This window comes from Paroedura picta, chromosome 4 (genome assembly GCF_049243985.1).
Source record: "Paroedura picta isolate Pp20150507F chromosome 4, Ppicta_v3.0, whole genome shotgun sequence".
Taxonomy (NCBI): domain Eukaryota; kingdom Metazoa; phylum Chordata; class Lepidosauria; order Squamata; family Gekkonidae; genus Paroedura; species Paroedura picta.
Window position 1 is genome coordinate 36,825,220 of NC_135372.1, and position 12,786 is coordinate 36,838,005.

Here is a 12,786-nt window from a genome sequence, read left to right on the forward strand (position 1 = left end):
TGGAAAAGTTGATGAAAACTCACTAAAAACATTGTTGTTTTTCTGGACTCAATGAAGGACGTAACTCTGTTTAGAATGGCATTCTTACACATTCACGTCTGGGTCTCTTGACAAAGATGTTACATCAGCTCTCTGCTACATTGCCCATGGAAAAGTTCTCGCCCCTATAAAGCTTTTAGTTCTCCAGTGGAAATCCCACACTCAACAGGATTTCATTTCGTTGCTGCCAATTGCTCAGCAAACAGTTCCAGGTGTACCAAAGAGCTTTGAAGGGATTTTCAAACGGACTTGTTTGAGTTTCAGAGTGAACATCAGCTTGCTAGCTGATCTCTGCTTCTCCTTTTATTTCTGCCAATTCTGAGGCATCCATATATAACATAAAAGGTGGTAAGAAAAGAAAGGCAACAAATGGAGGAGGGGGGAGAAATTACACCAGGGGGCTTTTGGAATTAGATGCGGAATCATATCAGAAAAGGAGAAGCCACAGACATTTTATCAGACTCTCACTCCTCTGTGTTTTCTTATAGCAAAAAATTGATTGCAAGCTTGTTGGGGAAACAGCCCAAGGGTTTATGTCCCTTGTTTAAAGCGTTTTGCCCACTGATTGGACTATCTGGGAACAGCACTGTGCTTCATCTGCCTCTTTTGTGGGAATATCTGGGCAATATCCCCATAATTTAGCAGAGCACAGCATGGCTCAAGCAGCAGCAGAAGCCATGTGGTCTCTGTATGAGTGCAGGCAAGAAAGCAACAAACTGAGAATCCTTTCTCTTTTCAAACTCATTTGACTTCTTTATTATAGGAATCATCTCTCTTGATAGGATAGTGAAGAGACAGAGCACTGATTTACTTTAGCTAACTAGGGTGGAACTGCTTCTTGGTTCTGGCCCCCACCTGGTGCAACGATCTCCCCGAGGAGATCAGAGCCCTGCCCGAACTTCCACAGTTCCGCAGGGCCTGCAAGACGGAGCTCTTCCACCAGGCATTCGCTTGAGGCCGACCGACTCAGAACACCTGCTGCTGGTCCCCCCAGACGCCCGTCCATGACTCTCCCAATGTTACTGTTAATTGTTATTTATATTATAAATGTGGTTTTGTAATCTTTTGATGCTTTATTGAAAGTTGTTTTGATGACTAAACCAGGAGAAAGAAATGCACTGTGGATGGCTATATCACCACAAAACATGTAGACAGAGTGACCATCACTGGCCATTTTTCATCCAGTACAAGAACCTGTCCATTGCAAGCTTACGGGGTTTAACTGGACATATGCAACTCTCAAGAAAAGTCAATTGGATCAGGACGATTACAAAATATTACCTGAGACAACCCCGTTATCCCAGTTTCCTGATTATCAACTCCAGCCCTTTCCAGCATTGTGTCCATGACCTTCATCAGCTGGAGAACCTCCAGCCTCCCAGATGGCTTCCTAATGGGAAAAAATCAAGGAGAAAGGCCATTCATTAATTGATTAATTTTATTCAAGTCATTTATATACCCCTCTGTTCTTCTGGCCTCCATTTTATCCTCAGAACAACCCCGTGAAGCAAATTAGGCTGAGAGAGTGCAACTGGCCCAACATCACCCAATGAACCTCTATGACAGAATAGGTGATAGGGCAGCACAATAGGGATTCAGAGTTTGGTCTCCTAGATCTTTGTCTGACACTATGACCACTAGACATAAGCTCCTCCTGCAATGCTAAAGTTTACTTACATGGATGGGAAGACCCGTAGTCTGTTTTCATGGTCTTCAAGCAGAGTTGTATATTTACTGCAATGGAAATAATTTTTTTTAAGCTATGTGAGGAAGCTTTCTGGGCTGTACCATTTCGTTAGTGGGTTTGATCCAATCCTACTAGAGGAGCAGAACTTGTGACCAAAGAACTCTGTTCAACAGATGGAAAGTTCCTTCACATTGGATCCGGAATTGTGGGAAAACTGGATGAGGGTTTGCTACTCTGTTTAAGAATTTTGCATATCTCGTCTTGTCTTACAATATAACAGGATCAAGATGAGTTACAATGACATCTTTCAGTGGCTCCCCTCCATACAAAGAGGCCCCCTTTGGAATGGCCTCCTATAGAAATTTCAGAAGGGCTGCCCCACTGAACTCTGTAGCTCAGGCCAAACGGAAAGATCATGAGACAGCCTATTATCATGTAAAGGAAGTGGGCTGGGGGGACAAGCATGGAGTATATGGGCAAGAGGAGCCAAACACTATTTGTGTTTTAGCATTTTTGGTCAGCCCTCTCTGACTCCAGCAGAAGTCACCCAGGATAACAGAACTCTGAAATGTGGACGAGGAACAAGTGTAAAAATGGCAGTAGAGAATGACAAAAAATGTAAAACTAAAACAATGCAAAAGGAATTTGAATGACACCAATAAGGACTAGTACAATATGATACAATAACATTTATTGTATATAGCCAAAGGCTATTACAAAACTTAATTAAAACAATAATAAGGACTAGTAGTAAAGTAAAAAAAAATAGACTGCTTATAAACTTCTGCTTAGGTTACCTACTCTGCCCCACTTATTTATTATTGTATATATCAAATGACCTGGCTAGCCTATCTTGTCAGATCTCAGAAGCTAAGCAGGGTTGGCACTTGCAAATATTTGGATGGGAGACCTCCAAGGAATACCAGGGTTGTGACACAGAGGCAATGACAAACCACCTCTGAGCTCTCTTGCCTTGAAAACCCCACAGCGTGGCCACAGGTAAGTTGTGACTTAGCAGCACTTTCCACTACATCTAGAACAGTGATCCCCAACCTTTTTTTATCACTGGGGACCGGTCAACGCTTGACAATTTTACTGAGGCCCGGGGGGGGGGGTAGTCTTTTGCTGAAGGAGGTTGCTGCTGCCACCTGCTTTCCCACCGGCGCCCCTGCTCCACTTGCTTTCCCACCGGCGCCCCTGACTTCCCGCCACCAGCTGGGGGGCGCTGCCAGTAGCAGCTGCACAGTACCACACCAAGGGGGAGCTCCAGCCATGACGGCTGCCGGAGAGCACCAAAGGTGAGCCAGCGGTAGAGTGGCAGGGCAGCCCCCGAGGCAGCAGCCGGGGAGGAGGATGAGGAGGAGCCGCAGCCCGGTACCAACTGATCCACGGACCGGGACTAGTCCCGGTCCCCAGACCACTGATCTAGAGTATTTTTATGCTGCCTCTCCAGAAACAAAAGAAAAAACAATATAAACAAATGATTAAACAATATTAATTAAAATCCAGCATTAAAAAACTCAGCGCAGCATAAATAAAAACAGATCATAAAAACAGATCACAACCAGTTTAAAATAACCATTTCCAGTCTAAAATAGTGTTGCTGTTGTTTTTAAAAGCCCCTAAATTACCAGATACAATGCATGCCACTAAGCGGCCAAAGGAAATATGATCATTCTCACTCATCATAATACTCCAAGCCAATGACGCCTCTGTTCTTTACAATGTGAAATTCCTCGGGGACAAGACTGTCTATTGCGGTTCCTTGCTAAAAGAAAAAGCAGAAAGAGCAGGCCATAAATATGTTATAAAGGACTCACATATTTCCCAAGGAAATAGGGTTTTGAACGTTTATATAATACACCGCATAAAAAAGCTTGAAGACTTGAATCGCAGTCCACATTGATGTTGGCTTACTGAAATAACCCTGGTTAAGCTCCTAAAATATGACTGGCAGCCAATTTTGGGCCAAAAAGTAGAATCAAAGTATAAAAAAATTAATTCTCAAAAAGCTTCAAACTGCCATTTCAGGTTCTGATTTGCAGCTACTACTAACCTGTGATCTACACATTCAGACACAATGCTTAACAATGGTTAAGGAAAACAGTGTTGTTAAGCATCACGTCAACTAGGGCTCATTAAATGAGAACTGGAAATGGACTGGAAAATACTTTTTAAAAAAGTGGCTCCAAACCAAAACAAAGAGTCCTAAATGCCAGAACATGAGAAGATCATGGCAGGATTAGATCGCTGGTCCACCTGGTCTAGCCAACAGTAGCCAGCCTTTCCAACGAGCCACCGGAAACCTCTGGTGACTTTGGAAGAGAGAATGGCCACCTCATGAGAAGGAAGGACTCCCTGGAGAAGAGCCTAATTCTGGGAGCGATCGAGGGCAAAAGAAGCAGGGACGACAGAGAATGAGGTGGCTGGATGGAGTCACTGAAGCAGTCAGTGCAAACTTAAATGGACTCCGGGGAACGGTAGAGGACAGGAAGGCCTGGAGGATCATTGTCCATGGGGTCACGATGGGTCAGACACAACTTCACACCTAACAACAACAACAAAGAAAATTACTGTCGTGCCAAATACACCCTGGTGAATTATAAACCCTTTCTTGTTGACCCACTTTGATCATTCAAGCTTGAAAATTCCTGTTTCGCATCTATCATCATGGATTAAATAAAATAGTTTCAAAAGCTGTATTCAGTGTTCCATTCAAATGCCATCTTGCCTCTTGGTAGTTCCGAAATGAATTGAACCCTTGCTCTTCTCAGTTGCCTTGACAAGAGGGGTGGGGGAATCAAACTCACTGGCTTGGCTACATCTGCTTCCTGCTTTAAACTTTGCCTGGACGCAGTCTTCTCTGACACAGGAGTTGGGGGAGGATTCTTTGTCTCTTTTTCAGCAATGACATCATAGAGAAACGAGACATCCCTTAAGAAACATGAAAAAAGCAAACACACTGTTAGGAGAGAACTTGGGCCCCAAGCTGACGCTAGGCATTCAGAGTTGCACAAAAGAAGTGTTGATCTGGGATAACGTATCTGGAACTCCCTTGCCTAAGGGCACTGCCTCAAAAACTCATCTGCAGATATAACCCAATGTTGGGAATGTAGTAAAACCTTCCCTCAGTTTCCTTCTTTGGAAACATCCAAATGGCTTCCTCAGGAGGTGGTGGGTTCTCCATCTTTGGAAATTTTTAAACAGAGGCTAGATAGCCATCTGACGGCGAAGCTGATTCTGTGAAGGCTCAAGGGAGTGGGAGGTTACAGCGGATGAGCGATTGGGATGTGAGTGTCCTACATAGTGCAGGGGGTTGGACTAGATGATATATGATGTCCCTTCCAACTCTATTATTCTATTATTCTATGATCTAAATATTCTCCCCCTCCCATTTCCAAACTAGGAAAGAAAATAACATGCTGTTTTTCTTATACCTCTTGACCCATAATTGATGCCTGAACCTGCCCCTAAAGTGTGCCCGTGCTTGCCCAGGGCTAGCCCTTTCTCTTGAGTTTCCAAGCACCCATCTTACATTGCTGTTCATGCACTTGAATAATCTGTCTGCCCAGATACTTTGAAAATCCAACTTTTGATAGATCTTAATTTTTAAAAAATTAAACAATTGCAGGATCATGTGGATAGGTACCTATAGTGCCTTCTGCTTTTCGATGGCTATTATTGTGGCTTATCTTTGTGATACAGTGTGTTTATTAATACATGCTATATATTCTATATATGGGAGTCTCCACTTATTGTTAGCTATTCATAGGATTTCCCCCTTTTTTGGATTGAATATTCCTATTATTGTGTGTCCTTTTCATTTGGCATAAATGAAGCAGACAGGAGCAGAGGTCCAGGCATAGCTAGGAACACAGCCCTCCTCTGTTCCTGTCCAGATGGGACACCACTCTTGTGTTGCAAGTTAGCCGCCTTTGTTTATATGTTAGAAATAATCCTCTAAAATTCCTCTTCACTGAACTCTTAAACCCTAAGTCTACCTTGGTCACCAGAAGGAGACCAACTGAGTCAATGTAGAGATCCTACTAGACCTGTGCTGTTACCTTCCTGCTCCTGTCAGGCTGATGGGATGCTGTATCAGGTAGCGAAACCTGTTTCGGCGAATGGGATGCTGCCAGACCCCATCAGCAGTACGAATGCAGCCCTGAAGAGCAAGCAAAGAAGATCACATGAGAAGGTCCTTCCAGAGCAATGAATAAGCAAACACAGCGATTAGTAAAACACTGTGCATGAAACTAATAAGGCCAGTCTAAGCACTTGCATCCCCCTAAGCCTATTGACCTAAGCGGACCTGGAGTGCGAATCTCCAAAGCTGAAAAGTCTAAATGAAGATCTGTATGCAAAAGAAAAGAATCACAGAATCATAAAGCTGGAAAGGGCAATATAGACCATCTAGTCCAACCCCCTGCTCCATGCAAGACCATTGAAAAAAGAAAAGACATTTTGGAAAGAGTAAGACGCTCTGTAAGCCAAGATTTATCCACTCATAACATACAGTTTGATCATTTTTTATGTAAAATAATCTACAGCATTGTTTAATGACAATTTTGCACATAACGATGGATGGATGGATGGATGGATGGATGGATATGCATCATATTTTCAGACATATATTTATTCAGTGTGACAATATACTAGAATGTGTATGATGTTACTAAACTATAGAACAATCCAATGTTTTTTACACTACTAAATGTAACAATGCTCAGCTGTGCTGATAGCCCTGTCTTGACTGTACAAGACTGCTTTGTAAAAAACTTAGAATCAGCATTGTAATGCTATCACCCCCTTTTTTTAAAAAAAAAAAAGGCAGATTTTTCAGAACAGAGGGAGAAGGACGGTGATGAGGAAAGGGATGTACCCAATAACTCAAAACAGCGGGTGTGGGGGAAAAAAACCCAATTACACGCATTTCAGCATTAGGCAGCCCTTAACTAGACCTTATTAGACCCCACTTGAAAAGATGAAATTCGGTTTTCTGGGGATTCCTTTGCTGCAGGGCAATTCAGGACTGCATGCGAAGAAGCAAATTTTAGTGCAGAAATGGACAAATAAGTCAACCATTTAAAAATACAAATACAAGTGATATTGCTAGTGCAGACATCATCTCTGACTATTACAGGCATCCTTCTTCTAAGGAAGAACATCTTTGAGAGAGAGTAACCAGAACACAGAAATGGAAGAAATATTTAGCCCTTCCCCAACCATCATTTCTCTTCACATCACAACACTGTCCTGGACAGGAATCTATAGGCATCTAGTATGATTCATGGCTGCCAGCAGATACCCCAACTGGTAGACGTTTCTATCAAAGAAGAAAATAAATCACGTAGTAAGAATGATGCCAGGTTGCTGGGAACTTTGAGAGCAGGACAAATGTCAAAAGTGACATGTCATGATGCATTGATACCACACAACCAGGTGAAAAAAAACAGATATGATGCCAGCTGGCATTCTAGAAACTCTATGGAATTACCATAATTTTCAAAGCACTGGGTAATGTAACGATGTCACATCCCAGTTTTCAACTGAAAATGAAAAATGCATTATGGTATGTCATTTCTATCACCACCACCCATTTCCCCCGCAAGCCAGAAATTAAAGGTAGTTGCAAAGGGGTGGGAGGACTTCCTCCATGAACCAGGCAAATGGCTTCCCTATGCAGTAATCATACATACCTGTAAGTCTTTAATATATTTGGTTTTTGTAGGAGGCCTGAGATATGAGGGGCAGGGAACAGGCTTGGCTGCAGAGGTGAGTGCAACAAAGATTTCTTCTGGGATGAAATCGTTCCGTAAGGGAGGGTTCTTCCAACTGTCTGTCATACTTGGCTTCCTTCTTAACTCAGGAAGTTCTAGATAAGAAAAAAAATAAAGATAGTATTTGTTAACATTTGCTAGAAACATATATATTTTCCTCCAGAAAACTGAAAGAAAATGACAACTGGCACAATCATTCTGTTTTGCCTGAGCCTTCGGGGAGGGCGGTATATAAATGTGAATGAATGAATGAATGAATGAATGAATGAATGAATGAATGAATGAATGAATGAATGAATGAATGAATGAATGAATGAATGAATGAATGATGGGCATGTGAGAGAGAGAGATACTCTGTTCTATTCACTTTGATATAGACTGGATTAAAATAAATAGCATTTTTCTTAGTTCCTTGATGGGAATATGGGTGAAGAGTAATTGCTTAAGGTGGTGAAAAACTAAAAGAGGGATGTGTTATTCCTTAGGAACGGGGACATTTTGGTTCCAATCTTAAGGACAGTTTGCTGACAGTAAGCCCTACTGAGTAATATGGAACTTCCCCCCACAATTAAGGTCCTTAAGGATTGCTCCAAAACTATCCTACAATAAGTACTCCAGAATCCAAATGTATCAAGACAGTACCATCACCAAAGTAGGTCAGCCTCACATTTATACCTGTAGCTGTACATTCCCGGATGGGAACTAACGTAGAAGCATCTTTTGTTTTTCTCTTCTCTTGCTTAGAAGTAGATGACAACTTTGGAACCATATTCTTGCTACCAGACATCCTGAACTGCTATTTGGAGATGGATTACTCACTTAATCTAAGAGATGTTTTCAGCAGCAAACAATCTACAAGGGATACAGAACCCACACAGAGAGCAAACATGATGGAACCTGGATATATATAGTCACATTTTTACAATCTGACTCTACAAAAGCAGGCAGTATAATGAGGAAGAAGGGACATAAACATGTTATATTCTAACAGTACCTTAAAAGCAACTATATTCAATTAGGTCAATTAATCTAGCATTCTGTTCTACATATCTCAGGAGGGTGGACTGGCCATTTAAGGAAGTCCTGGTGGCCTGATAGGACTGCAGTACTACTGAGGAGACAAACCCCAGAAGGACCACTCCACACAAAGAGAGCAATGGGTATAAACTGGTGATGTGGAGAAGGAAAGCTTGCCAGAGTGAAGGGCTTGCCTACTAGATTTGCCAGGCCTTCCATTGTGGCAAGTGGCCGCCTGCTGGCACTTCTTATTGCCCACTGCTACTTGGAGAATTAAAAAAAAACGCTGGTGTTGTGTGTGCTTCCTGGGAAAACCCAGAAGTGACGCCAGGTAGATCTAGGAATTACCAGAAACTCTATAATGTTACCATAATGTGTCTGGTGATTCCTAGAGATACCCGACAACACTTCCTGATTTTCTATGGGAGACCGTTTCCGCACTGGGAACTTCACTGCCCCAGCTCCCACGCAGGAGCAAAAATCGGAGGCAGATGAGGTGCACCAGGCCAAATGCTCCCCTTTGTGGGTGCAGGAAGAGGTGGGGCAACCTGCCACAACTAAAACTCCAGCCTGCAGCCCGGCATGAAACCTCCAGTGCATAAATGGTCAAAATGATACATATAAAAAGCAGCATTGGTTTCACTACCAGAAGGAGTCTCTAAGTAGCTTACAATCACCTTCCCTTCCTCTCCCCACAACAGACACCCTGTGAGGTAGATGGGTCTAAGACAGTTCTGACAGGACTGCTCAGTCAGAAGAACACTATCAGGGTTTTGACTAGCCCAAGGTCACCCAGGTGGCTGCATGTGGAGTTGTGGGGAAGCAAACCTGGTTAGCCAGATTAGAAGCCACTTCTCTTAACCACTACATCATCATATCACCACCCACCTCTCTCCATCCCCAAAGTTCCTGCCACTTGCCAGTACCACCAGGTCCCTCTTTGTCCAGCAAGGGTCTGGCCTACCCAGCTTCATCCACCTGGCAACCTAGCTTGGCTGGGAATTTTTGGCTCACTGGCCAAGCAGGCTTTCCTGTCCTCCTTTAGGGATTCTTTTCCAGAATTTATCTCCCCCCACCCACCCACATATGTACCTGGAAAGCTTGCAAATAGCACGGACGCCTCCTAATGTTGATGCTTCCTCCTGGCATCATTGTTCCAGGGATTACTGCTTCCAAGCATGAAAAAATCCATGATGGTTAATACCCAGTGATGTACCAATTTGCCATGAATTACCCTGGTCCCCTTTTAAAGCCAGCTAAACTAGAAGGTAACTATTATCCCATGGATGTGAATCTCATAATAACTCTGTGTGTGTGTGTGTGTGGGGGGGGGATACTTACTTCTGTCAATCCTGAATCTATTCCCTACCAAACTTCATCAGGAGCCCCCAAGATTTAATATTAGGGGAGAGGGAGGAAATGTTTGCATCTCTGCTTTTCCCATCCCATGCACAGTTTTATAACCCTCTGCCACATCCCTTTAAGTTGTTTTTTTCTCAAAACGTAAGAGCACCAAGCTCCTTGGCCTTTTCTTGAAGGGAAGGTGCTCCTGTTCCATTTCGGTGGCCCGTTTTCAGTGCCTGTTCTTGTGCATATGCATAAATGGGAAATTATCAGTAAAATGAGGAGTACCAGTTGTGGGGAAGGGTGCTAACCCCTTAGCAGAATATTCCTAACCAGGTGGTTCATTCCATGCCAAAGCAGCTCCTCATTCCCACACTTTAAATCTCTATTAAATGGGCAGGGCATTTTTCTCCTGGCCTGCTGGCTCCCCTGTCTATGAAGAAAAGCTTTTGCCCCGCACCACTGGCTGGAAGGAGGCAACTGGTAAATGTTATGCTTCAAAAGCCACTCCCTTCCCCAAGGAGCGATGCTCCCCTGCAGCCCAAACCTACTCCTCAGCGAGGTCTAGAAATCCAAAAGACTTCGTTGCAGGGAAAAGCTCTCCACAGGAGCGAGTAGAGCTAACGGAGTTCCCCGGGCACAGAGCTTGCTTGATGCTGAGCCATGCCCCGTTGCTGAGATAGGTAGAAAGGGTCTATTTACTTGCCTTTCAGGTGCTTCCTGTTGTCATCTGTTGCTATGGGAACGTAGATGCCACTTACTGGTGACTAATGCGGTGCCTGATCAGAGAAACCACCCATTTAACGCCCTTCGCTGCGTTAGCAACGCCCATTCCCTGCTCTCCTCGCCGTTACCGTTTTTATCCCACCGCAAAATTTAGAAAAACCAGGGGGAGGGGAATTTCCCCTTCCAAGGCTTTCAGTTAGTCCCCTTAACAACGGGGGTTAGGGGGCTTTCTGCCCGAGGTCTCTATAAGAAACAAAGCGAACGCCACCTCGGGAGCATGCGCAGGAGTGGTTGCTGTGGCAGCCAAGGTGGGCTGTAACGGGCGCGCATAGGATAGCTTGTCTAAAATAATTTAAATTCTGCCCACATAAGATATTGCACTTTCCATGCGCTTTAGAAGAATTTTCCTGTTTTGCACAGGAAACTCCAGCTGCAAAAGCACATTGAAAGTGCATTATCCAATATATGCGGAGACAAAAGCAACCCCAGAAGTGTTAATCTAGTATTTTGGATGGTTCCTGAGTATATCCCTAATGAGCTCTAGTGCTTACGCCAAATTCAGGGTAGTCTATACCAGCTCCTTTTGTGGAGAGCTCTCCCAAGTTTTATTCATTTAGATGTATAGAGGTCAGTCCCCAGGAGAGACCTGGGGATTTTATAGCTCATCTATAGTAAGGTGACCAGATTGTCCCACTTTTGGAGTGACATTTGGGGGCACCTGGCAAATTGTACTTATGTTGAAATTAAAACATACATATTACAATACTATTTTTGCGTTCTATGTGTTCTATGAAAATTTTTGTTGCTCTATGTAGACCAAATTTTTAATCAAAACCTCCCTGGTCAATGGTGTCCCGCCTTAACAATGTTAAAATCTGGTCACCTTAATCTATAGGCAACAGAAATCAGTTCCCCTGGAGAAAATTGGTGCTTTGGAGGGTGGGTTCCATATTCCACTGAGGTCCCTCCCTGCCCCAAATCCTGCCCACTTTTGCCCCCGCCCCCAAAGTCTTTAGGTATTTTCCAACCCAGAGCTGTTAACCATAATCATATGGCATTGTGTGTATATAGCCAGGAGATCCTAGAATGGTCTGGCAGCTGAGCAATAGATGTTTAAAGGTGTTTTAGAGGTCTCCCAAGGTCGACCCTGCTTCACTTTTGAGATCTGACAAGATCAGGCTGGCCTGGGCTCTCCAGGTCAGGGCTACTCTTGCAATATCTGAGGGTGAAACTGGTAATTTTACAAGTACCAGCATTTTTTTAAAGCATAATACAGACTACAATTATATCTAGTACAAGAATGTACTAGAATGTCCATCCTTTATTCATTGCTCCCAGAACTAAAAAAATGCTAATAAATTTGGGAATTGGAAGAGATCAGCATGACCCTAAAAATACAGTCAGGTTCAATTGATTGGAGGGAGGGGATCTTGGTATGGTGTAACACATGCGTAGCAACACAAGAAGGGAGGGTGCTGCCTACAAATTTCAAAGTTGCCCAAGTTGAAGGAAGGGGTGAAATTCTGTAGTCAATTGGGAAATGGGGACGTTAATACAAGTGCAGCCTGGGAAGATTCCCTAGTATCAATTTGTTTTCACAAGGTTTGTTAATGGTTTGCTAGATCCTGCAAAAACAATGCAAAATCATTTTATAGGCAGGCCTACCTAGGAAAGTTTAAGGATCTTATGCTAAAAGCAATGTCTGGTGGTATACAAAGAAGAGAAGACGACTCTGCTGGGGGCAGCAAGAAGACTGTTAGGATAGTGAGAACAGCGCCTTCTTTCCTGTTAAGTATCTCATTCCTTGTCTGTCTCCAGATTACTACTCTTAGAGGTAATTTCCTTCTCGGAATTGTCACACTCAAGTTTTTCTCTGCCTCTAAGTTTAAGGTTTTGGTAATCACCTTTAAGGCCATACACAGTCTGGGCCCAGTGCATGAGAGACCGCCTCCCTGCTTATACCCCCACAAGAGCGCTACGCTCTGCCACTTCCAACAGGCTATGGATCCCTGGCCCTAAAGAGGCATATTGGACCTCAACAAGGGCCAGGGCCTTTTCAGTCCTGGCCCCCACCTGGTGGAATGAGCTCCCTGAAGAGATCAGGGCCCTGCCAGAACTTCCACAATTCCGCAGGGCCAAAAGGGAGCTCTTCCACCAGGCATTTGGTGAGACCGACTGACCCATAACATCTAC

At 43.6% G+C, this 12,786-nt stretch overlaps 1 protein-coding gene across 4 annotated transcripts in view; it reads right to left on the reverse strand.

Annotated features, from left to right (window-relative positions):
* Nucleotides 1-10,736, reverse strand: part of AXDND1 (axonemal dynein light chain domain containing 1) — a 53,724-nt gene extending 42,988 nt beyond the window's left edge. Inside the window, exons 1-9 of one of the 4 annotated variants that reach the window (XM_077332438.1) lie at nt 10,419-10,564; nt 9,616-9,689; nt 8,182-8,358; nt 7,426-7,601; nt 5,791-5,891; nt 4,537-4,660; nt 3,409-3,494; nt 1,717-1,773; nt 1,321-1,429 (exon numbers count right to left, since the gene is read on the reverse strand). In XM_077332438.1, coding sequence (XP_077188553.1) covers nt 1,321-1,429; nt 1,717-1,773; nt 3,409-3,494; nt 4,537-4,660; nt 5,791-5,891; nt 7,426-7,601; nt 8,182-8,293 — 765 coding nt within the window. In that variant the 5' untranslated portion in view covers nt 8,294-8,358; nt 9,616-9,689; nt 10,419-10,564. The other 3 variants (XM_077332440.1, XM_077332441.1, XM_077332439.1) reach the window with 3 other exon arrangements.
* Between the last annotated feature and the right edge of the window lie 2,050 nt (nt 10,737-12,786).